General features: G+C 40.5%; 1 protein-coding gene across 2 annotated transcripts in view; it reads right to left on the bottom strand.

Moving 5' to 3' along the window:
• The window catches only part of hdac4 (histone deacetylase 4), a 124,636-nt gene that overhangs the window by 14,856 nt on the left and 86,287 nt on the right, over positions 1–23,493 (bottom strand). For both annotated transcript variants that reach the window (XM_030757903.1, XM_030757905.1), the window contains 11 exons: positions 22,307–22,515; positions 17,762–18,034; positions 16,437–16,623; positions 15,766–15,899; positions 14,769–14,871; positions 13,301–13,347; positions 9,765–9,872; positions 7,713–7,768; positions 7,480–7,567; positions 5,978–6,097; positions 5,547–5,644 (listed from right to left, as the gene is read on the bottom strand). In XM_030757903.1, the coding sequence (XP_030613763.1) occupies positions 5,547–5,644; positions 5,978–6,097; positions 7,480–7,567; positions 7,713–7,768; positions 9,765–9,872; positions 13,301–13,347; positions 14,769–14,871; positions 15,766–15,899; positions 16,437–16,623; positions 17,762–18,034; positions 22,307–22,515 (1,423 nt within the window). The remainder of the gene's footprint in view (positions 1–5,546; positions 5,645–5,977; positions 6,098–7,479; positions 7,568–7,712; positions 7,769–9,764; positions 9,873–13,300; positions 13,348–14,768; positions 14,872–15,765; positions 15,900–16,436; positions 16,624–17,761; positions 18,035–22,306; positions 22,516–23,493) is intronic.

Below are 23,493 nucleotides of genomic sequence, written 5' to 3'. Positions count from 1 at the left end.
TATTTGGTGGAAATGAGGGGGTGACTGGGCTGCTCTTATGTATTAAACAAGTATTTCTTTAAAAATAAAAAAATTCAATACAGTACATAGTTTAGATGAAAAAAATGCTGCTTAAACCACCGTAAGTATAATCAAAACCACCAAGCCTGAGATTTCAAGATTAAATTATAACAATATCAGAAACTGTCCCATGTGAATGTAAACAGATAGTTGTTCCCACTGCCACATTTCCAATACATGAAACTGTGTCAAAGGATAAGGAACTCACAACTAAACATAGAACCATGACAACTGAAGAATAAGGCACCAAAAACAACTTTAGATGTGACCAACATTTTAAATTATAATCCAAAGGAAAAGATTTATAAATGTAAAAAATATATTTTGCATCATTTACCTTTAAGGAAAACAGTAAAGAAATAACAATGCAAGGAAAGGCTCAACTGACCTACTATCAGTATTGTGTTAGTCCTGATGGCTAAAAGAAGACAAGTGTTCTGAGCACTGCTACAAATATAAATATACTCAGAAATGCCTTTAGTGTTCTTACTGTCCTTGTGATGTTATTTTCTTCCATTCTGGAGATGCTACATTTCATTTGCACTTTGAATGAATTGCTGTCTTTTTGATTTTTTTTTTTTTTTTTTAAATGGCATTTCTCTCCATTTCATGGTTTTCAAAGCAAACATCCAACTAATCAGTTTGTTTGTACAGTATGTGTGTGGTAAGGAAAAGTGCCACATAAACTGAAGTGGGAACTTTGGAAATTTAGTGCAATGTACCGGATGAACCTTAAGTAAAAAGGAAAAACAGAAGGACAGATATAATTGCATATGTGTATGCATGTTAAGTATGGAGACTAACTAAGACTGGATGGGTGTGGTGAATGAGGGCTGCTTGTGTACAACCTTCATCTGACTGCTTGTGCGCAATGTGTCATACACAGAAATCAAATGGTGTGTAATGATTCACTGCAAACTGTGGTTTGAAAATCCAGTCTGGTTTATATGATGCCCTTGTTTGGAAAAGAGGCAAAAAAAGGCACTTTTAAACTAAGATTAGATAAAATGAGACTGATTTACATTTAATCATTTTTTTAGAGTATCAGACAACAATTTTTATAGTTTAATCACAAACCAGGCCATTGCTTAAAGGAAAAAAATAATAATAATACAACTTTTACTTAACTCAAAGGGTTTGTATAAATTATAAATGTGTAATAATCAATCCTTGAACTAGAAATAATAGAAATGGCACGGACATATCATGTGACACAGCATTCTGGTTTAGCATAATTTACAATGTCAAACTGAGTTCATAAATAGGACTTCCCAGATGGCAAAACAAGTGCCTCTGTCATTCGCTGTGGAACCTCTGGCTATTGCACAACAATTTTTTTGAGGACTGGGATGTTTGGGCAAGTAGTGTTTTGGTGAGGTCTGCGAGTGATGGAGTACCACAGGGTTTCGTTGTAGGTCCCCTGTACTTTGCTGACCTCAGGAACACGGTGCTGGTTTGCCAGCTGTGGGTGAGCGGCATGCCCTGAGCTCCGTAGGCCACAGGTTTTTCCATCTCTTGCTCACCACCAAATTATAACCCTTAGCTGTGCGCACCCCACCCCCCACCACAACACAACACTCATACATACACACAGCTGTCTGAGGGAGAGGTTGGAGGGTTTTAGGAGTCCCAGACAGCAAGGATACGCGTCACTGTGTGCTAACATGCAACTGGCAGCATTTCAGACAAAAACATCAGCCAAAAGAAGATGAATGAGTTTTAGTGAGAAAGACAGATATGGTGAAAAATAAAGTGGACTTAATCGAGTAAAGCCATAAATAAAAAGTGGATGAATGGGGTAAAACACAGAGACTGTTTTTTTTTTTTTTTTTTTGCTGTTGTTTTCCAGTGTTTGATATACTTTAAGACAGACAGCTGTCAACACAAAACTATATATGAGCAGAACTCAAAACAGATAACTGTGTGTGAATTTATGTTCACTTGAAAAGCACAGTACTCAGGGAGGGAGTTTTGTTCAGACTCAGTTTCAGATTTTATCTATTTGTTAAACACTCTGACTAACAGCTAAATTTACATAAGCACACAACCTTGGCCCATTAACATTTGGGGGCCATAAAGACCCCACACTAAAAGAAGCCGGCCACAGACGCTTATGTGGCCTGACACACGACGCGATGGGAAACCTTGACTGCCAAGGATATGCTTCAACCACTAAGGGTTCCTCCACCCCCTCCTCCAACCTTGAGCAAAGACAGCAACAGTTCTGGTCACAATGCTGAAAAACGGCTGGTGTCAACAGTTCCAGACCCCACCCCACTGGAATAATATCCTGACATTTAAACAAATAAAAAGCCACAGTAATCAATTACCAGACTGGAAGAGAGGGAAGTAAGTGGTTTTGAGAAGGGCTAATTGTGCGTGAATCAGAGGCTATGCATGCAGAGATGAAATAGACGTTGTTAATTAAGGGAGGGGAGAGTTTACGACTGAGCCGTAAGCTATGGGACATCCTGACCAAAGAGGCTGCAATCTAAACCACTGCTGGCTCTTTCCCAGTTAGATTTAACTGCAAATACAATTACTTGTCAGTTACATGGTATAAACTTTTGTTTAGCATTGTTTGGCTTACCTAGCAACAGGTGCACATGTGTCAGCTGAGTCTGTATGCACAGAGAGCACGAAGGAATGCTGCAAGGCTATTAGACTTCAGCACTTTATCATTGCTATTTGTAATGTTGGGGGACTTGTGGGAGACGAACTTAAAAAGAATGCTCAAAATAAATGCAGCAGAGTTCAGGTTCAAAAACACTGGATCTTACACTTCTCGTCTCGACAAGCCAAGATAAGCCTGGTGACATCATTGGGGGTATTTTCTCAATCTTTAGAAAGAGAAGGAGTCTAATTCCAATGAGCACTTTTAGTATTTGGCACTTGTCGCCCAACATGATTTCAAGTGTGCATACTCGCACAAGTTAACACGGCAATAGGTCCTGGCATAGCGATAATTTTCTGAGCCAAGAAAAACTTCCCCTCTCGAGACTACACATCTTTGTGTAATTACTCTAGTCCTGAATTTATACATTGCCAGATCTTGATTATGCCCTATGATCCAATGTACTTCAGTTTTGTAACATGAAAAGAAAAGGGATTAAAGGTGGTACTGTGATGTACAGGATTAAAAAAAACCAAAAGAAAAAATATATATAAAAAAAACAAAACAGCTATATTATTATATTATTGTGAATATGTCAAAGATGACTGATTGCTGTTCTTTAAAGGTTTTAAAGATCAGAGAAATTGATCCTCATCTACCCAACGTAAGGCCTGCCGAGACACAAGATAAAAAAAAAAAGATGCTGTCCTTTAGAGGGAGCAGCACTCATCAAACCAGCAAACAAAAGGTTAAACTGCAGGCTTCCCCCCTTCGTTCATAAAAAAATGAACAGGAGAGCGGGAGAAGAGAGAGAATAAGAGCGAAAAACTCACACACGCACACTTACACTTCAAAGCCCTGTCATCTGGCTCTGCGGAGAGCTGGTTTGAATTAAATTTAATTCTCCTCCTCTCTCGTCTTTCCAAGTTCATGGCAAAAGAGGGGGTGGGTGGGATGGGGGGTGAGAGAGAAAGAGAGAGAGAGAGAAAGAGACGGTGCTTCTGGTTTTCATTAGAGCCAATTTTCTTATCTTTTTTCTCTGTGCTTTCTGGAGGCTCAGACTTGATCCCCTGCAAATGCAACGTGGCACAGGCCAGAGGAGGAATGGGAAGGTACTGGCTGCAAGGCACGCATCCCTTCCTCAAGACAGGAAAGAAAAGACCACAACACACAGACGAATATTAAGTTTGAAAGAGAGACTGTGTTCATCAGGTGTTTATTTAGTGCTGTAGATGCGTGAGCAGACAGATAGCAAAAGGTCTATGTTTGTGCATTTACACATCTTGCACACAGTCGTGCAAATCTGAATCAGGGCATGATGCATTTGTAAGAGAATGAGTACACGCAAGAGGTATGCGTGCCTGTGAGTGTGTGCGGCAGATCTATGACCTGCAGGACGTTTTTGCTAGTGTCCCTGTGGGGTCTATAAATTGTCCAATACTGCTGAAGCCTCTGGGGATTAATGGTGACAGGATCTGAGGTTCACAAACATCAAACTCCTATTCTCCTCCACTTCAGATCTTCAGAACTCTAATTCAAAGAAGACTGAATCACAATTACATAACTTAAGCAAACACAGACCAATATGCAAATGCATGTATCTGTGTTCATCACACGAGTGTTCACCCCAGGGCAAACACGCACACAACAAAACAAGGGCATTAAAAAAAGGTTGATCCAGATGATGTCAACGTTCTTAGCCCAGTGTGTGCATGAGCCTGTTAAAATTATCATTATTAACCACTGTATAATGCTTAACGGAAAAAAAAGTGAGAACTCTGAGGCTAATTCCTAATTAAAGGGAGTTGTGGTGAAAGAAAATTTCCCTTTGTTGACCTTCACTAAACTGCATATGTTCATGATTATAGTATGGTACTATTATAGTATTATCACTTCAAGAATTTCTAGAATTTGAAATGAATGTACAGGCATAATGCTTACCCCTGCAAAAATAAAATAAACTAGAAATAATAAGTAAGTAGTAACTTAGTCATTTAAGGACCTCCTAATCTCTTGTGTTGTTAGTATTGGAAGGTTCTCAGTTATATTCATCTCAATTGCCAACACAGTCATTAACATTTAAAGGGTGATTTGATACAGTAGATGGTTTTTAGTCTTTATGTGTGTTGGTTTTATTAAATTCCTGTGAATAATACTTTCTATGTGGGTAAAGGGAGTGAAATAGTATCCCAGCTGGAGTGTGAGGCATACTGCAGCAGCTACTGGCTTCAGTGATAGATTATAAGTAATGGCTGTAGTGTGATATACATTACGTGGCTGTCATCAATGCACATGCAAACCACAGGGTAGAAAGAGGAGGATGAGGAGGAGAGAGAAGAATACAAAGGAAAGAGATGCTGAGCGAGAGCACGCTGGGTTCTGGGGTGCATTAAAAAGCTAAGGTGTGCTTCCGGGAGATTGCGTGCTTAAAGCTGCAATAAGCCAGCGGCCTGTTGGTTTGATGTGTCGGGCTCAGGCCAGATGGACGGTCAGTTGCAAACATGGACTCATCTTCAAAGAGTGCTGGAACAAATCCAGGCCTGCTCCTTTCCAGCTGTATGAACTAGGAATGTGTAAGAGACAGGTACATGTCTGCACTGAGTCCATGCCTGTATTTGTGCAAGGTTACGTACATGTCTAACAGGAATCACGCCTGGCATAAGGGCGACCGCCATAACTTCTTAACAGCTACCAACAGATAATTTGTTACACCTTGCAGTTAATACTTGAAGGCTGCGACAGGAGGAATTAGACTGCAGCCTGTTATGTAAATTGCTCTATAAGAAACACTTCCAGGGCTGCTATATTACGTGACAGGAAACAAAATGTACACAAATTCTCTGTAAAGCAGCAAGTGATATCACTGTCTTACCTGAATGCAGCTAGATACTCTGCATCACTCATGGGAGGGTCCAGTCCTCCAGTAAAGGCCATGTTCACATTGAAACCTTCACCTGCTCCACTGCCCACCTAAGAAGCATAAAGACACACAACTGGGTTATGTGTGGACTGACCGTAGCCTGGGTCTGAAAAATTAAATAAAAGCATTCTGTGGGAAATGGGAAAACGACCCTACTTCTTACTTGACCTACGACCTCAGTAAACACTTTCTTGATGCGTTTATGGTCTCAGCTGCTAGTTTGAATTCTTAATTAACCCAACATGATGAGTTTCAGATCAACCCCTTGTTAGTCATGGTGACAATAGCCAAACATGTGTGACTCCACTATGCCCATCCTTTATATACAGGCTACAGGGGAGGTGGGCAAGCCAGCAGAAAGACAGACTGGAGGTGGTTTTTACCTCATCAGGTGCGCCACTTCCAGGGAAGAAGTTCCCATCATCATAACGGTGCAGAGACAGGTAAAGGACACTGGGGTCAGCGTAGAATGCCTGCTGGGTGCCATTACCATGGTGGACATCCTGGAAACATTAAAATGAGCATTTTGGTCAAAATGCAGCGTTAGCAATAAAATATATACTAATATTTTCAACATAATTAAATTTTAAATCTTATGGCTCAAAACAAACAAGCAAAACACCATGGACACAAAAGAAGCTGTCTCGTCACTGAAAGGACAAAAGACAAATAGGTTTCAGGGAAATGGGCCCATCAATCTCTCCACCTCCACAAGACTACCAGGCTATATCGTAGCTGCATCCTGTTGCAATGTCAAAAAATGGTTCAACATGATTTAATAAAACACTGCTCACTTTTTTTTTTTTTGCCAAAAACATCAATTAAATGACCTCATTTTATATGTCCAAAGAATGCTGTAATACACAAATTCTAAAAATGTCCCTGCAGCTGGAGGCGAGTGCCACGACAATGAGCTTGCTAGTTGCACTCAATGTCCCCCTGTGACAGACAGAGAGGAAATTAAAAGGCCCTTCAAAGGCTACAACCAGCCAGGGATGCCACTGAACTGCACTGCTCCTGGACATGACAAAGACTCCATCATACCTTCTTATAAATTTCTTTTTGCCTCTTTGAAGGAAAAAAAAAAAGGATGGTATCTGACCTAAATAGCCAGACAAGAGCGCAGTTAATGGTTACGTTCATAACTCCTCACAATTTTAAAACATCAAGATAACATAATGAAACAGATAACATAATGAGGATTTTTATATTTTTACTGCCTCATAAATCTGGCAGCTATTTTTCTTTTGTGTTTCTTTCTTTGACACTTCACGCTATAAATTCAACTGAAATAATATTCTACAGTAGTTATGCAGAAAGGATTTCTCTGGGATGAGTTATGGAAATTCAACCACCGCAGAGGTTACACAGACACTCTTGGGTGCAGTCCTCCAACAGGCCAACGGTGCTCAACCATGATGATGCTATGCAGAGGTTGAGTAATGATTGGGTAAAAGGTGGCCTGAACAAAAAAGGAAAAACAATTTCAAGGAACCCATCAAAGATAAAAAACAAAAAACAAAAAAGGTATATACTAAAAAAGAGCTGGGCCAGCTAAACCCATCACCAACTATCAGTATTAACTATATATTGTCCATGCTTGATCATTTGTATATTATGCATCTAACACAACCATTATCATGGTTTTCTAGTGTGCTGTTTGAACCCAGCAGGGAGAAACAATACTGGTTGTTCTACTGATCGACCTTTTGTCAGTGGCCCAGAATGAGAGCAGCATGTAGATGTGGTTCTGTAAAGTTCTGTGTTGCACCTGCAAACCAGCAATGCAGCACTATGCCAGGACTTTCTGCCACATACAGTCCAATACTGTACCTGTGCATATAGGTATATTGTAATGTATCAAACATCACACTGAGAAACTCACCCAATCTACGATGAGGATTTTACTGACATTGAGTCTCTGCTGCAGGAGCTTGGCTGCTATGGCGACCGAGTTGAAATAACAGAAACCCCTGAAGATTGAAAAAGAGACGACAACGCTGAATATAAGAGGGTAAGGCAAAGAGTGCTTTATAAGATAAGATGTGGTTGGTGGGAATGCAAGAAAATACATATTATGCAGAAGGGAATTTTTCATCAAATTTGTTATTTACTTACATAGGTGTGCTCTCCTCAGCATGGTGTCCAGGTGGTCGAACTATAGCAAAACCATTCTGTCAGGAAGAACAGATGATGACATGTGATATCCCTGCTCGCTGCATTTAAAAGTTTGCTTTCTCTTTAAAGGAATGTGGGGTGAAACAATAGTGACAAATCTTCCTTGTCTTCACAAATCCACTACAACATGCAAAAGTACACACACAGAAATCCATAGAGAGTCCATTTGGACAGTTTCTTAATCGCTTACATAACTTAGGAACTTGGGATAATGGGATCCTATCCCAGCCTACACAGGGTGAATTAGCCCTGTGATGGTCCCTCGTGGGGTCCCCTGGACAGGTGTCCAATCCATCACAGGGCTAACACAGAGTGACACATAACCACACACTCTCACATTCACACTTACAGCCAACTAGAAGGAAAGAACCCCCCCAAAAAACAGCAATTAACCTAAAAAGAATGTGTTTGGAATGTGGGAGGAAATCCACACAGGCACAGGGAGAACACACAAACCCCCACAAAGAAAAGACTTGAATCCAGAAAATTTGTGCTGTAAGGTGAAAGTGTTAACACAACTGGACAATACAATGAATATGTTCTTTTCTCAGCTTCACTATTTACCCACTAAGGAGAAATGGGTAGTTGAACAGAAACAACACAAACACATAAATAAATAGTAAAATATATTTTTCTATTCTAAAGAACCTTATATTGTTATTTTCACTCACTGAAAATACTTGCTTGTACACACAGAAAAAATGAGTCAGTTAAGGGGAGCTATTTCAAGGCAGTACTCCAAGCAATTGTTTTTGGAGGGTCCCAGTGCAATGTGGGGACATTAGATAGATGTTTGAGCTTATGTAGAGCGATCGCAAACTGGACTAATGATGTTGAGTCAGCTGCAGCGGATTAGCAGCCAGCCGGAAGATTACTGTAGCGACAACTGCCTCAGCTGGTTTCTTGACACACAGTTAAAGAACTCTGTACAATTCCATATGTATGCAAGTGAATGAAGCTTCTCTATACAAAGAAAAAGTTATTAAATTAAAGCAGACGTGGGGAGAAACAGAAAGTAGCAGATGCAGTGACAGAAATATGCGTGTGTGTGTGTGTGTGTGTGTGCCTTGAGTAGATTTATGGCTTTCTGTGGAGTTCATAGAGTTGTTGGTGCAGGTGGAATTTGGTCATTTGGCTGTGAAGGATCCTCAGAGAACCATCTGCATGTGTGCAAGCCTGTGTGTGTGTGTGTGTGTATGCACAAGCAGTTGTGTGTGTTAAGATCTGGTTAATCTGACACCTGCAAAGTTTAATCAAGAAATCCCTCAAATTGAAATTGTGTTGTTGTTGTTAATCGTGCAAAGTGCTGCATAAAAAAGACCAAATCATGCCCACCGTAGCAACCCCAGCCAAAACTTGGGCGGGTATTAGCATGGTGTGCTACTGTCTCATCATGAGTCTGTGTGGTATGCCAGTGCAAAGCTAACGCTAAGTGCAAGGGCTGCTCTGCAGGTGGTTTTGGTGTAACACTTATAAAAGGGGCCTATTAGTGGGGACTGCTGGCGCTTGCGGTGCCTGTGCACCAGGTCTCCCTGCTGGGTTCAAACAGTAAGCAGCCACTGCCACAGACTCACGAAGTCTGGCTGGAAAGGGGAAAGGCATGATGGGGTGGGGATGTCTGTCTGGGAGGTGCTAAAGTTTGTTATTTCTTTAGGTGCTTGAAAGTATGGATGGATAGCACATTACTAGAGGTGACGTGATACATTCATCTCTCTGTGCTGGGCCTTGTTCTGTCTGTAAGGCTATGTGAGTGGAACTCAGGTAGAAAATGGAACACAGCAGTAAGACCTTAACAAGGATATTAAACTCAAACCCCTTAAAGTTCAAGGGGAGAAATTGTGTTGCAGAGTCCATTTGAGTTAAAAGGTTAATAAATATACACATATACCCACACCTAAAGGCCACAAGACATGACAAACACACTGCATTCCAATCCTTAAAAATATACTGTAACCCAACAAACAACTATGACTAATTGAACTCCAAACCAACCTTCAGTTCTCCTGATGCTACTTTGAAGACGAGCTCCACCACAGAGCCGACAGCCAGACGTGCTGCGCTGGATGAATGGACTTCATTCCAAATGGTGTCGCTGTCCACCTGCCAACACACACAAACACACATGAAGCCTTGTATTGTTTAAATAACATTTTCAAAGGGAAGCCTAAATATGCAACTTCATACTGTTTTCCACTTATCTATTTTTTGCTGGTGTTACTGACAGCACTTCAGTGGGACCGAAATCGTAAAACTGAGCACATTTGAAATCATTTAGCTTGTGTCATTTCACAGCATTAAAGTTACTCTTTGAAAGTTGGTCTGCAGCAGTGCAGGAAGGGCTGGAAAATTTATACACAGAGAAAACAATAGGGAGAAAAACTATGAGGCACTAAGACATAATTAGAAGATTAATCACGCAGACAATGTGCACATATAGCACAAGAGACTTTGTAAAAATCCCACAGAACAATCAAAGAATGCAGTATAATACATCAGATAAAACATATCAGATTAGGTAGTAATGATACAGCAAGCTGTAAGTTTGTGTCAATTTAAAGGTTAAATCATAGAGCTGTGGCAGATTACGATATAAATAAAACCCACAGCAGACAATAAATTTAGGGATATCTTGAAGTGTGATAGATTCATTCAATTTAGGTGGACTACTACTACTCCATCCATCCATCCATCCTCTTCCGCTTATCCTGTTCAGGGTCGTAAGGTGGCTGGAGCCTATTCCAGCTGACATAGAGTGAGAGGCAGGGTACACCCTGGACAGGTCACCAGTCTGTCCCAGGGCTAACACAGAGAGAGAGACAGACAGACAACCATCCACACTCACATTCACACCTATGGGCAATTTAGAGTGGCCAATCAACCTAACCCCAGTAAGTGCATGTCTTATTGGGGCAGACACGGGGAGAACATGCAAACTCCACATGGAGCCAAGGTGGAATCGAACCCAGGCCTTCTACATGTCACTCTAACTGTGAGGCAGCAGTGCTAACCACCACGCCACCGTGCTGCCCGACTACTATTAATTTAGCCCTGTAACTTTTTTAGCTAGATAAATTGTGTAAATTAAATTAGACAACTACTAATTTACACAATTTATCTAGCTAAAAATGTTACAGGACAGAGAATGTAGAAAATCTGAATATACTGGAGACATAATCAATATGCTTTAGATATAGAATGTGAAGCAAAAGAAAAATACGGAATACATTTATTTAATTTTTGACTAACAACCCCCCCCAAAAAAACACTGTGTGTGTGTGTGTTTGTGTGCGCTTAGACACAGGGCAACCATTCAGTGGTCAAGCCTGATTAATGCTGAGGCACGGCCAGCCCCCCTGAGTCCAAATCACTACAGTACCTCCACACACACATGTACACAAATGCATGCAAGCCAAATAGACCACAATACTCTACGTGATTGATTGTACTCAGAGGGCCACGCACAGGATAATATACACACCCTCCATCAGGCATGGCAGATACTGCAGGCAGATAAACACAGAGAGAAGAAGCTGGCAGAGGAAAAGAAGAAAATGGCCTGTGTGTCAGTGCATTTTGAACTGTACACACATGTGCAGAGCGGCTGATGCCAGAGCTCTAAGCGAGGCTTTCTGATGTAAACCTGGGAGCCTTTGAATATGTTAACTTTAACCTGCCAGTCACTCCCCTGTTTCATCCACGCCGACGGCCTTTCAGTCAGTCGACTGACCGAGTGGAACATTAACCTTAGCCACCCAGTCAGCTCCTCAATCCTTCAACCAGTCAGTGAGCTAAGTGAGCCGACAGCTTTTCAGCCAGCCGCCCCATTTTCCTCGGGTCTCCAGTGACGAAACTGATCAAGGCCGGATGATCACTCCATAATAACATCCACAGAGAAGAAAAGGGGCTCTTTTAAAGTTGTGCCAAGAAAGAATTTGTCATGAAATCAAACTGTAGAGCGTTCAACATAGACTAAAGATACTATAAAAAAATTTTTAAAAAAGGAGGGAGCAAGCAGGTATGGAGTGCATTGTTGATGAGTGACTAATGGAACCAAATGTGAAGAGAGAGAAACAGGGTATAAGTGGATGACAGTATGTAGCAGCCGAGTCAATGACTGAGCGAGCGAGCAAATCAAGAGTCAAGTGAGTGAGTGAATGGGAAACTGAATCATATATACAAGTCAGGTTAATGAGCACAAACAGATGCAGTTCTAAAGCACCATGAGTGGTTTATTATTTCCCATGTTGATGTTTAGTTTTGCCTCGAGCCAAGAGGTGGACACAAGCTAGTCAGGAAAAAAGTGAAAGGGAAGTGGTGTGCGTGTGTGTGTGTGCGCAAGTGTGTGTGTGTGTGTGTGTGTGTGTGTGTGTGTTAGAGGCAGAAAATAGCGGGAACGTGCTGGTATGACAGAATGATGGTTCTCCACAGGCTGACAGCCTAATTTAACCCCCTTCCTCTGCTAGCGTGTGTGTGTGTGTGTGTGTGTGTGTGTGTGTGTGTGTGTGCATGACTTGTATGTGTGTGTATGACAGGAAAACAACAATTTAGTCCCATTTGCCATTATAAAGAGCAGAACGGAGCAGTGCAGAGCTCAGGCTCTTCTTGTTCCCACCACACAGCAGTGGTAGCCCCAAAGGAAGGAAGAAAAGTAGAAAAAGACAGAGAGAGAGAAAAGGAAACAGAGATATGAGGACATGAGGAATGATATAGAAAGAACAAGCAGATGGCAAGGTAGGTGTGTAATGATGTAGTCTTTGCAAATCCTCAATATCGTGAAGACAATGAAAAAAAAAAAGCATGCACACGGATACAGGTGCACAACTGTTCTAATGTATCTGTTTCCAGATACATTAGCACTTCCAACTTGAAGCAGCCATTTAAATCATTGTCTTAGCACACAAACATCCCCAAACACACTGCTATGCACACAAACAAAATCATACCCGCTGCCACACACACATACACACACACACACAGAGCTCGTAACATCTGGTTATAATTACTGACACGGCGGAAAGGCGAGCAACAGCTTTTGTTGCCTCTGGTTCTTGAGGAGTGGTGTTTGTGTGTGTGCCTGCGTGCGAGTGTGTTAAGGCTGTGTGTGTGTGTGTGTGTGTGTGTGTGTGTGTGTGTGTGTGTGTGTGTGTGTGTGTGTGTGTGTGTGTGTGTGTGTGTGTGTGTTTGTTTGGTGGAACAAGAACAAATGGGACCATTATTTAGGCAGGGGGCAGAAAGAGTGGGCGAAGGAGACACTTATTATACTAGTCTTTGATAAGGCTGAAACTATTTGCTTATTTGCTTCATTCCAGAGTCTGATGGAGCAGTGCCAGATGGGTATTGATTAGATTAACAGTGTTGTAAAAACACAACAGTCTATTACAACAATTTTCCACTGAATAAACCGGTATGACTAACAGGGGCCTTTTCCAAGAAATATCAAGCACACAAATTACAAATGCTTAATTAGACAGTGAATATTTGGAGGATGACTTGAGCACAAACTAACAAAGAGAAAGTAAGTGACTTACCCCTATGCCTCCACATGGTAACCTCACAAACATGGGATTTACCGAACCTGAAAGAGAAGGAAATGGAGTGAGAAATTAGAAAGAGAGAAAGAAAAAGTGAAGGGTTACCAGGGGGAGAGGTTGCGCTGTGGACACACAGGCAACCCTAAAACTGAGCATTTGACTTTATGACCTTATCTAACAGCAACAGTACACAAGGGCATTTTTAATTGGGTGAGGTGAAGAAAAAAAAAGTATCTTATTGACCTCCCAATCAAGCCCCTCTTCAGGGAAAATCTAGATTTGGCCAAAGGGGTCTGTTTTGTCACTGAAGGAGAAAAATCAATAAACGTCAATTTTCTGACGTGTCTGAAAACAAACTAAGCTGACTAACTTGATTCGACTCTTTTCAAATGCACAATACAATTTAAATTTCCACTCGGCAACACAACTTTAACTTTTTAGTCATCATACTCTTTTACCGCTATTTTATTTTGAAATTAAATCTGACTGTTTAACATGTGCTTTTAAGAACTATGAAGGAGAAGGAAAAAAAAAAAAAAAAACGCCCCCAAAAATATTAAAATAATTCTAATCCAATGTGGACAACTGCAGCACTCTAAATTTCATGAGTAGCAAAACACACCCCTGAAGCTCAGTGGGCAAAATGCAGCACTCACATTACCAAGGTGAAGGGTCCAAGTCTCACTTTGCCACCCGCTAACTTGCTTAATAATGCATTTGTGCAACAGTGTAACTTAAAAAAAAAAAAAAGTCATCCTGACAGATATTTAATATAGTGTGAATACTATAAATACTTTAATCCCTGATTAGCTGCCACCTTTGTGGTTTATTCTTTTACTCTGATTCTTACTGTAGGCAATCCCACTTGTACACCGAATCTCACACAGGAGTATCTGGTAATACTCCTGTGTAAGCAGTAATAATAAGAGGAATTTATGTCTCCACTGGAATGAAAGCCAAGATCACCACTGGGGTTTGCCCCTTTGGTTTTTTCACATATACTCACACAGACACACAGACTACTTTGCTACACCTGCACTTTAAGGCCAGACCTAAGTGACTGAGCAGCCTGTGGGACTTTTAGTTTAACAGCTTTAGCAGGTCCTTGTCTTATCATAACACCTCCAAGGGCTTTATTAGAAGGGACCTTTTGTTATGATATGGTTTAAGCATTAAGGCAGATTCCTTTAAACTGACACTGCAGATCCATGAAGTTAACATGGCCAGCTAGTTGAAGACTTGAGACTTCCTAATTTGACAGTTGATTTGGCATGCATGCTTTTAATTTAGTGTTTCCCAAGTTTGTCAATAAATGCAATGAAACTATAATTCTTAAAACTCAATAAGTGTTAAAGCATCCACAGTTTTTTAGACTAAACTAATGAGAGGTCAAGTCTACGTGGTGAAGCAGTGCACACTAGGGGAAAAGTGTGTATCTGAATACGTGTGAGGAAGCAAGTCTTACTATCTAGTTTCTGCCGCAGTGGGTTAGTTCCATATAGCATGACGTGGGCTTCAGAGTGGACTGTTTGTAACTCCTCCAATGAGGCCTTCCTCCCACGAATACACTGAAAACAGAGAAAAAAGATAAATATATAACTTTTGATAAGGTTTTCATACTCCACATTCAAACTCTCAGTCGCTGTCACCCAAAAAACTCAGTAACAGAGTTGAGTTCTGCAAGGATTTAAGTACACTGTGTGAAATTCACAGTACAATTTCCTGTTATCCCGAAAAAATAATATATACGGGGTGTCCCAGTGGTGTCTCTAAGACAGTTTAATATTAGATCATTTTCCAAACCTCAATGTAAGAGTGCGGTTTTTGACTAAAAGGCCAAGCGTCAAAAGAAATGCATTAACACTGCCTCCTTCTGGTTATGACAACAACCTGCACTAATGAAATTTAATAGATCACTATCACTATAATACCCAATCCACAAAAATCAACGCTGAGGAAAAGAAAGAAAACAGTTTCCCATTATACATAACTATTTTAAGCATTATGTGGTGAAATACCTAACAATGATGGATGCATGGATGGATGGTTTGTTTTTTGACTCGGCCAGCTGTGACTGAAGAGGTCATTGCCACTAATCAGAAGGTTGGTGGTTTGATTCCTGGCCTGGTCCACAAATCAAAGCGCTCTTGGGTGAGATACTGAACCCTCATTGTCCTCAGTGCACCTCATGATGTTAGAAGGTGTGTGTGTGTGTGACAAAAGTGCATTTTGAATGTGAGGAAAAATATATGAATGTGGCTTCTTATGTAAAGCACTTAAGTGTGGTCAATAAAACCAGAAGACGTCGGTCCAATTACCATTTGCTTTCCAAGTATGTATTGAAAGATTAGCTATGATTCTCTACCTTTGTACATTTTGTGGCATTCATTGCTGATTAAAACACATTTATCCATGGAGCCATCAAGTGTCACCTCTTTGCTCAAGTCTAACTCTGCCCTTACCTCGCAGTGCGCCCTGAGGCCTGTTTCCTGCAGTCGGGACCAGATACTCTGAATGCGGCCGGCGTGCTCCGGATGACTGGTAGTGCTGCCACATATGCACTGGTGCTTCTGCATCAAAGACTCGTACACTAGACCTGGAAAATTCACACACCACCAAGCACAAACATGCACACACATATGGGTGATTACGCATCTCTGACAACCAGGATAGAAACAGCTGCCACAATGAGATTTTTATAATCACACCATAAAACACAGTGTGAAACAAAACTATTGCACCTGCTTCTTCAAAAACATCAGGTCATGTGGAAACAGTCCAGAGAAATGCTATCATTCGAATGAGCAGAAGTCCTGTTTAGGTTATGTATAAATGATTATTATTATGAATAAAGGATTTTTAAAGATTTAAAAGAGTAACTTGGAGTTCTTTGATGTTTAAAGCCTATGCATATACACAGCTACTCTGTGTTGGATCATCATACTGTGTTTTTCCAGGAAAAGGCTTCCCATAACCTGAAGGTTATGTAAGCAGAATTAAAGTATGTTTCCACATCACTCTCTTCCATTGTTTTTGATTAATATAATGTTCATGACAATAAAAGGCATAACTTAATTTTTATCTGCGGTGTGTGCGTGTATATGTAAGGATGTAATTACGTAGTTCACCAGACCTGTAGTAAATCGCGGCTTGGCTGGTGGCTCCTGTACTACCATGGGGAAGGAGGCAGAGGCTGGAGATGACTGAGCCCTGGAGAGAGGCCGATGTCCAGCAAAACTGGCCGACAGCCCAGCTGCTTCCATCGAGGCTTGGTAGTTCCTCAACTGGTGTATCCGCTGCTGCTCTAAGAGCAGAGCCTGCTGCTCATGAACACAGATGGTGTAATATTCAGCTGACAGCTGGGCTGCAATATATTTGTCAAGCCAGAAGATGGCACCAAATACTAACATGGTCGAAGTTGCTATATTGTACAATTTAACTGGCTTCCATATAGATATTCTGTTGCACCGCAGCAAACCATTTGCTTCAAAGTTGAAGAAATATATTTTTTAATTGACATATTGCAAACCACAGTGCTTTATGTGAACACAGAGGAAGGAAAATTATGACGTCAAACTGGTAACAAAATAGAAGGTTATTATTTAGTTATTGGAAACCTTGAACTGTTTTTATTTCACGTGTTTCATATAATTAAAAATATTAAAATATTTCACTGCTCACTAAGCAGTCGTGTTGTTCTGCTCTGATGGGTGTGTCTGTCTACACTATGGGCGCCATGGTGACAGAGAGAGGAGTGCCTGATTGAATTTAGCTGAGCGGACAGCAGGGATGGGCTGGACATATTGAGGACATGGTGTCTCAATCGTGTATGGATGTGGCCACAGAGAGGCTGTGCTGTATGAATCCATGAGTTTTTTGTGTTGCTTACAGGATTTATATAAAATACTTTCATGTGTATGCCCACATGAAGGTGTGTTATGGACTAATTTTGAGCATTTTTATGCATATCTTATGCTGGAAGCGGGTTGGGTAGTCAGGCAGATCAAAGAAATGTGGAGTGTAATGTTTCAGTCAGTTACAAGAAGCTCCATCTGTCACTGCTATCAGTCTGCTGTTCCACCAGCTACAACACTACTTACTAATTGCTATAATAGGAGCAAATGAAAGAATCCTCCATACTGTGTAGTTACTGTCAGCTTGAACCATCATACACACTGTATATATGAAGACATTATGTCAAACAGATAATTCTGTTGCTACTTTCGGGTGCATGCAAGTGAAAAAAAAATGAAAGTTTCTCCCTTCTTCTTATTTTTACAGTGGAGTTTCTGAAAAGTAGAAGTGGAATCTGCATTTAACAGACTCCAATTTCATGCCCAGTCAACCTCCACACAGTTTCCATCATTCCCTTTTTAACTCCCTGTCCTCCTCCTCCTTCTCAATCCAATGGGTAACTTCTTTTTAAAAAAAAAAAAAAAAAACACCATTCATGCTCACCTGTCTGAACAGGAAGTCCTGCTCAGTCTGTCTCTCCCTTTGCTCCCTCTCTTCCTGCTCCTGAGGATCTGGAGGCTCCTGCTTGATGGCCAGCCCACGTAGCAACCCTGTCTCTTGCACAGAGGTATAAGAGGAAGACGATGATGAAGAGGAGAGCGCCTGGTGCTCCCTAAGCTCCTCTTCTGTCTCCTCTGGGTGACTCTGGTGCTGCCTTCCTGGCCCTGAGGGACCCGGGCCTCCAGCTGAGGCCTGATCGCTGGGCTTGGACATTATCTAGATGACAAAAAGAACCGGTCAGGTCAAATTTTGGATGCAACACTTGGACTGTTTTATGAAGGTTTAAGAAAAAAACCTGGAACACTGAGATAAAATGTATTCATTATAATGTCAGGCCAAGATTAGGGAGTCAACTGATGATGTTAAGAGCAAGTAACAGAAAGATGTTCCAAAAAATAGAAAAAAAAACAAAAACCAGTAAGAACAAAAAGATAATGAAAGTTTCAACAGCATGAAGGGAAACATCAGGAACAACATGCCCCAATTTAACAACTACAGTGAAGATATTTTTCATTCCAAAAATAACTGTCCAATCAGTCCGAGTACAAAGATAACAAAAGAGACCTCAGATAAACCCACCAAAAACTAACATTAGCCAGGTCCTTTAACTTTTTGTGCACACAGAAATAAACCAGGTCTCTACTCTAGACTCTGATAGGCTACTTGTTTGTTTTAAAACCTAATGACATAATCTCTTGGACTATCTATGATTTTTATGGCTAAGTTCATTGTGTCTGAACCTGTAAGAGAAAAGAAAAGCTGAGCAAAGGACACGAGGGAGAAAGAGTGGAAGTACTGTAGAAGGGGGATTGTAATAATCTTGTTTTGGCAGCTGCCCTTGTCCCTGTCGTCAAAGACCTCAACCTTGATGTGCAGGTCATGATTGGACAGGACCACTGTTTGTGCTTGGAACACACACACACGGCTGGCATATTTCCCAGGGAACAGTCCATTGACGTCAGAGTGAGCAGGCTCTTGCCTCATCCCAGTCCCTCTTCTCCAAACAAATTCAAAACACTCATCCACTCCTTCCACACCGATTCTCTTCCTTTCTCTCTTGTTTTGCTCTCTTTCCCTCTTTCTAACCCTTCGTTTTTTACAGAGGAAATAGTGGCTGGGATATGAACCATAAGGGGGATAGACACTAAATAAGCCTGTTAAATCAGCCGGAAGAGGGAGAGAGGGGGTGGTGGAAAAGGGAGGTGGTGGTATACACAAATACTTGACACACTCTGACTCTATGCATTTATTTCTCTCTCAAACACACACACACACACACACACACAACAGTATTGTTGTGTGAGTGAGTATCCAGCAGTACTGCCATAGCTGTCCAGGGTAATTAATGACAGACAACAGGCTCAGGCTGGAACCATTTCAAAATTCTTTAATTTCTTTCTTTCCGCCTTTTTTCTTTCTGTTTTTGTGTGTGTGTGTGTGTGTGTGGGGGGGGGGGTGTTGTCAGGAAGACCTCTTTCCCCTGCTGACTTGACGAATAGATGCAAATAAGGAAGGGAAGGAAGGCTGCAGATGAGTCAAGTGTTAGATATCTCCAAGGGTGAAAAGGGTAAATGAAACAACTCCGAGTGCCAAAGGGATATTTCTACATAACAGTAACACTGATAAAAATGTAATGGTGGCCGTTACATGTATCACTACAGACATATTCAAATCATACTGCTCTCTTTACTCTTGTATTTTTTCCCACATCAAACAGAAAGCGCATGGCGGATTTTTCAAAACCAGCTTGCAGCAATCAATATTTCCTGGGGATAATGTTAAATTTCTCATTAAGTCCGTTCCTCAGGCAGCAAAGATAAAACAAAGGCAATGAGTAACTAGGGACTTTTCTTCTGTAAGAATGGGACTGCTGGGGATACATCTCCAATGATTTCCATGGTGCAGTAATATTAGAAAACATTAAAAACAGGAAATGAACAGATACCTAAAATAGTACTGTCATAATAATGCAGTTAATGCTATAATTACAGTCACAAAAATATCAGGATAAGAAGTCATACACTAACCAGTCAGCCATGGATGGGAAGAGAATGATTACACCATTCAGTAAATCAGTCTAGTCATGTGTATTAATTTGGTAAAGTAATACTAAGGACTCGATTAACACTTAAAAACAATTCCACTTAGAGATCATCACATGTCAAAGCATTTTCTTGTTGTGGTCTAAAGTGTCAAGATTAGCTCTGCAGGTGTTCCCTCGTGATATTTAGAGTAATGGACTCAGGTTACACTCCATGCTGAAAAAGGCCAGATCATTAAAGTTAAAGCTGTCATTAAAGCCTTTTAAAGCAACACAGAATGTGAACTAAATGGCCACCATCCGATTTCTATCATGCATCTTTCCACAGTAACAGCTTCATCTAGTCACTGAACTCTTGCATCTTCTGAAAAGCTCACTGGATGCCTTACATTTAATCAGTGGATCACGTGTATGTGTAGAAACCAGGTGATGATTCCAGGTTATCCACTGCTGTAAAAGGGCTAATGGTGGCAGCAAAATGAAGTGGTATATGAAGTCTAACAAAGTCCTGCTATGTACATGGAACACACAAATATACAGTCTTCATCCCTTTAAGCAATTAAACCCTAATAATAATAAAAAAGAATTGAAGTGATTGGAAAATTTATGTAGCACACAGAACATGCTTATTATAACTGCTAATAAATTAAACTAATTTAATGGGAATAATATGAATTACTACAACCTTAGATGCCTTTACAGTTGTTCCATTTTTATGCACATGTTGTTCTGGTTGTAACTCAAATGTTGGGTGCTGATTCTTAGTGATCTGAACAAAAACTTGGGACAGAGGTAGATATTCTGCAGATGACAGGGCTTTACACGTGTGGATTGCATTTTCAGACATGATAAATGTTTAATGTTTCTGGATTATATTACAGCAAAAATTTTGCTTTTGAAAGGACCAAAGTTTACCCCCCACTGTGATTTTTTTTTCTTTACTTTTAACTTACTTAACATAAAATATACTCAAAGCAGGCAAATATCCCTGCATATGTTAATATCCATTCTTGTGCCTGTGATCCTTTAATTGGTACACTGAATTAAGGAATGAATGCTGAATACATGAACATCATATTTAAAGTATGAGGGCAGAGTATGAAAAATAAGAGGTGCATCTTACTGATTTTGACAGCAGTTTCTATCTATATGTGTGCATCAATATTGAAAAATTTCCTACTGGAAATCCCATGTAGGCTGCATTGAATACAGGTTGCAGATGTTTTTATTGTATGTCTATGCACTGCAGACTCTGAGGGTCAAAGATATTCTGTCCCAAGATCGCCGTTTGTGTTTTCTGGGACTCCACTAGAGTAGTTTTAAGTGACTGACAGTTTAAAATATATATATATATATATTTTAAAATCTTATAATGGTTAATATGCAGTACCTCAGTTTATACACTGTCTGAAGCAAGCCATTTTAAGCCCAGTCTCTTTAAGCGCCCCCTCCTTTCAAGCCCTTCTTCTGATAGGCATGCTTTGTTGAAGCCAGTGCTTCTGAGTATCGTCTCCTCCTTCTCTCGCCAGTGTACAAGTTCCAAAAACAAACTGTTAAGCTACTAAGCAACATAACTTCTAATATTTATCTAGAAGAAAAAAAAACAAACACTGTCTGTAGATACATGTTCAAGCCTGATCCCGAACATACATGTCTCTTATAAGTATTACACTCATTGCTTGCTTATTATGTAACACAACCACTGATTTAGTCTCTTAATCAACAATTTTATATATATAGTATTTATTTTTTTAAAAAAAGCTCTACCTGCCACTGTAAGTGTGGGAAATGCATTACAACACAAACTAAAGTGAGAACATCTGTTTTGCTGTGCCTGGAGAAGATGAACTGAGCTTTTTGGGTCACATGGATGACTTTAAAAAATGTTCACCATATTATTTCAACCTTTGGCCACATTTAATATGACCATCTGGCACTGTTAAATATATGACAGAAAAATATGAAAAAGCATAAATAAAATATTTGATTTACACCTGAGGAATTTCAGCAGACACGCATTACGAACATATCATGGTGCAACTCCCAACATAAGCTTACAGACACACACACACACACACACTTCAACAATGATGCAGTGAGTCACATTTCCTGTGTGAGCATATATGGAAGCAGCTTCCTCTAGTGCACAGTTGCCAGGGTGACAGTGAGAAGCAGGGACACACGAACACAGACACACACAAAAAAAAAAAAAAAAAAGCTAAAAGACTTGCTGATTGGAGGCTCATTCATCCATCTCTTGGAGAAAAGAAAGGATTCACAGACAGTAACCAAGTCAGTGCCGTGTAGCTGGACAAACACTCCTACACATACACACTCACACAAACTCAGGCATAGTTGTAGATATATGCACGTACATACAGCTGTCTTAAACACCACAGCTGTTCAGCGTTACTTTTAATATTGTGTAAATCCACACATAGAAATACCTTGTTGATGATGTGCTGTTGTTGGAACAGTTGCTTGTGCTTCTCCAGGAACTGCTGGTGCTGCTGCTGGACCACCAACTGCTGCAGGGCCTGGGCCTGTCCACACTGCTGCTGGGGCAGAGGGGCTGACTGGGTTCTCCCCAGGGGACGGTGGCCCCGCACAAGCTTGGAGACAGAGGGCGACTGAAGTGGTATCCCACCCAGACCAACTACAGAAAACACAGAGCGGTTACAAGAAAGGTAACAAGCATTTTTAATAAGCTGGGTCTTGTTTCTGTAATTTTAGCCATCATTCATACAGATTATCATTTGAGGTGATTTTATTTCACCTGCTTAAATGAGACTGGAGACTTTATAACTGGAACCACAGGGGCCATCGTCATATGATGGATGAAAATTGTTATTCAGAAATACTACCTCTAAATTTTAGATGCAATGCAGTGCAGGTCATGACATTTTCTACCTCAAAAGATACTTTAAAATAAGATCATGTCAGAGAATTTTGCTGCATGTGTCTGCTCTCGGAAACTGAAGTAGTCTGGTTCATGCAGCCCCCGTAATGCTCTGTGTGGTGGTCCAGAACTGTACTTAAACTAAAAAGTGAAGTACTACCATGGGTAACAGAATTGCTACACTTATTACTGCCATTACATTCTAAACTTAGCTCACAGATTTATAAAGCATTGCAGAATGTAAAATAAATTATGCATTAAATGTACTGTAAGTGTGTGAAAAGTGACACATTCAACTTTTTGGTTTCCGTTTGTAGTCAGAGTACTATTGATCAATCAAATCTGAGCAAAGACCAAAAAAGGAGGATCAATTTTGCCAAACTGTATCATTTGACAGCTATTTAGCTTTTCTATTAGTATTTTTTTTATTCATCTCCATTCATAAACAATGAGCAGCAGAAGGAACAGGAAGTCTTGGCCCGGATATATGCTAGCTTCATGGGAAGCCTCTCAAAATATTGGCCTTCATCCTCAGAGGCCAGATTCAGCAGACAATAGCCAATGAGATCCCAGATTGCATCAGTACAGAATGAATTATGAGGTCACTGCACAAATACAGTGCAAATAAAGTTAAAAGAAATCACTGTATTTATTCATTTGTTGACAATAATTGACAATTTCCCCCCAACGATGCTCTCTAAAAACTCTAAACTGTCCAAATCATTGTCTTGAACC

The sequence above is a fragment of the Archocentrus centrarchus genome, chromosome 21, assembly GCF_007364275.1.
Source record: "Archocentrus centrarchus isolate MPI-CPG fArcCen1 chromosome 21, fArcCen1, whole genome shotgun sequence".
Classification (NCBI taxonomy): Eukaryota; Metazoa; Chordata; class Actinopteri; order Cichliformes; family Cichlidae; genus Archocentrus; species Archocentrus centrarchus.
The sequence above is the reverse complement of the archived record's forward strand: the minus strand, read 5'-3'. Positions and strand labels throughout refer to the sequence as shown.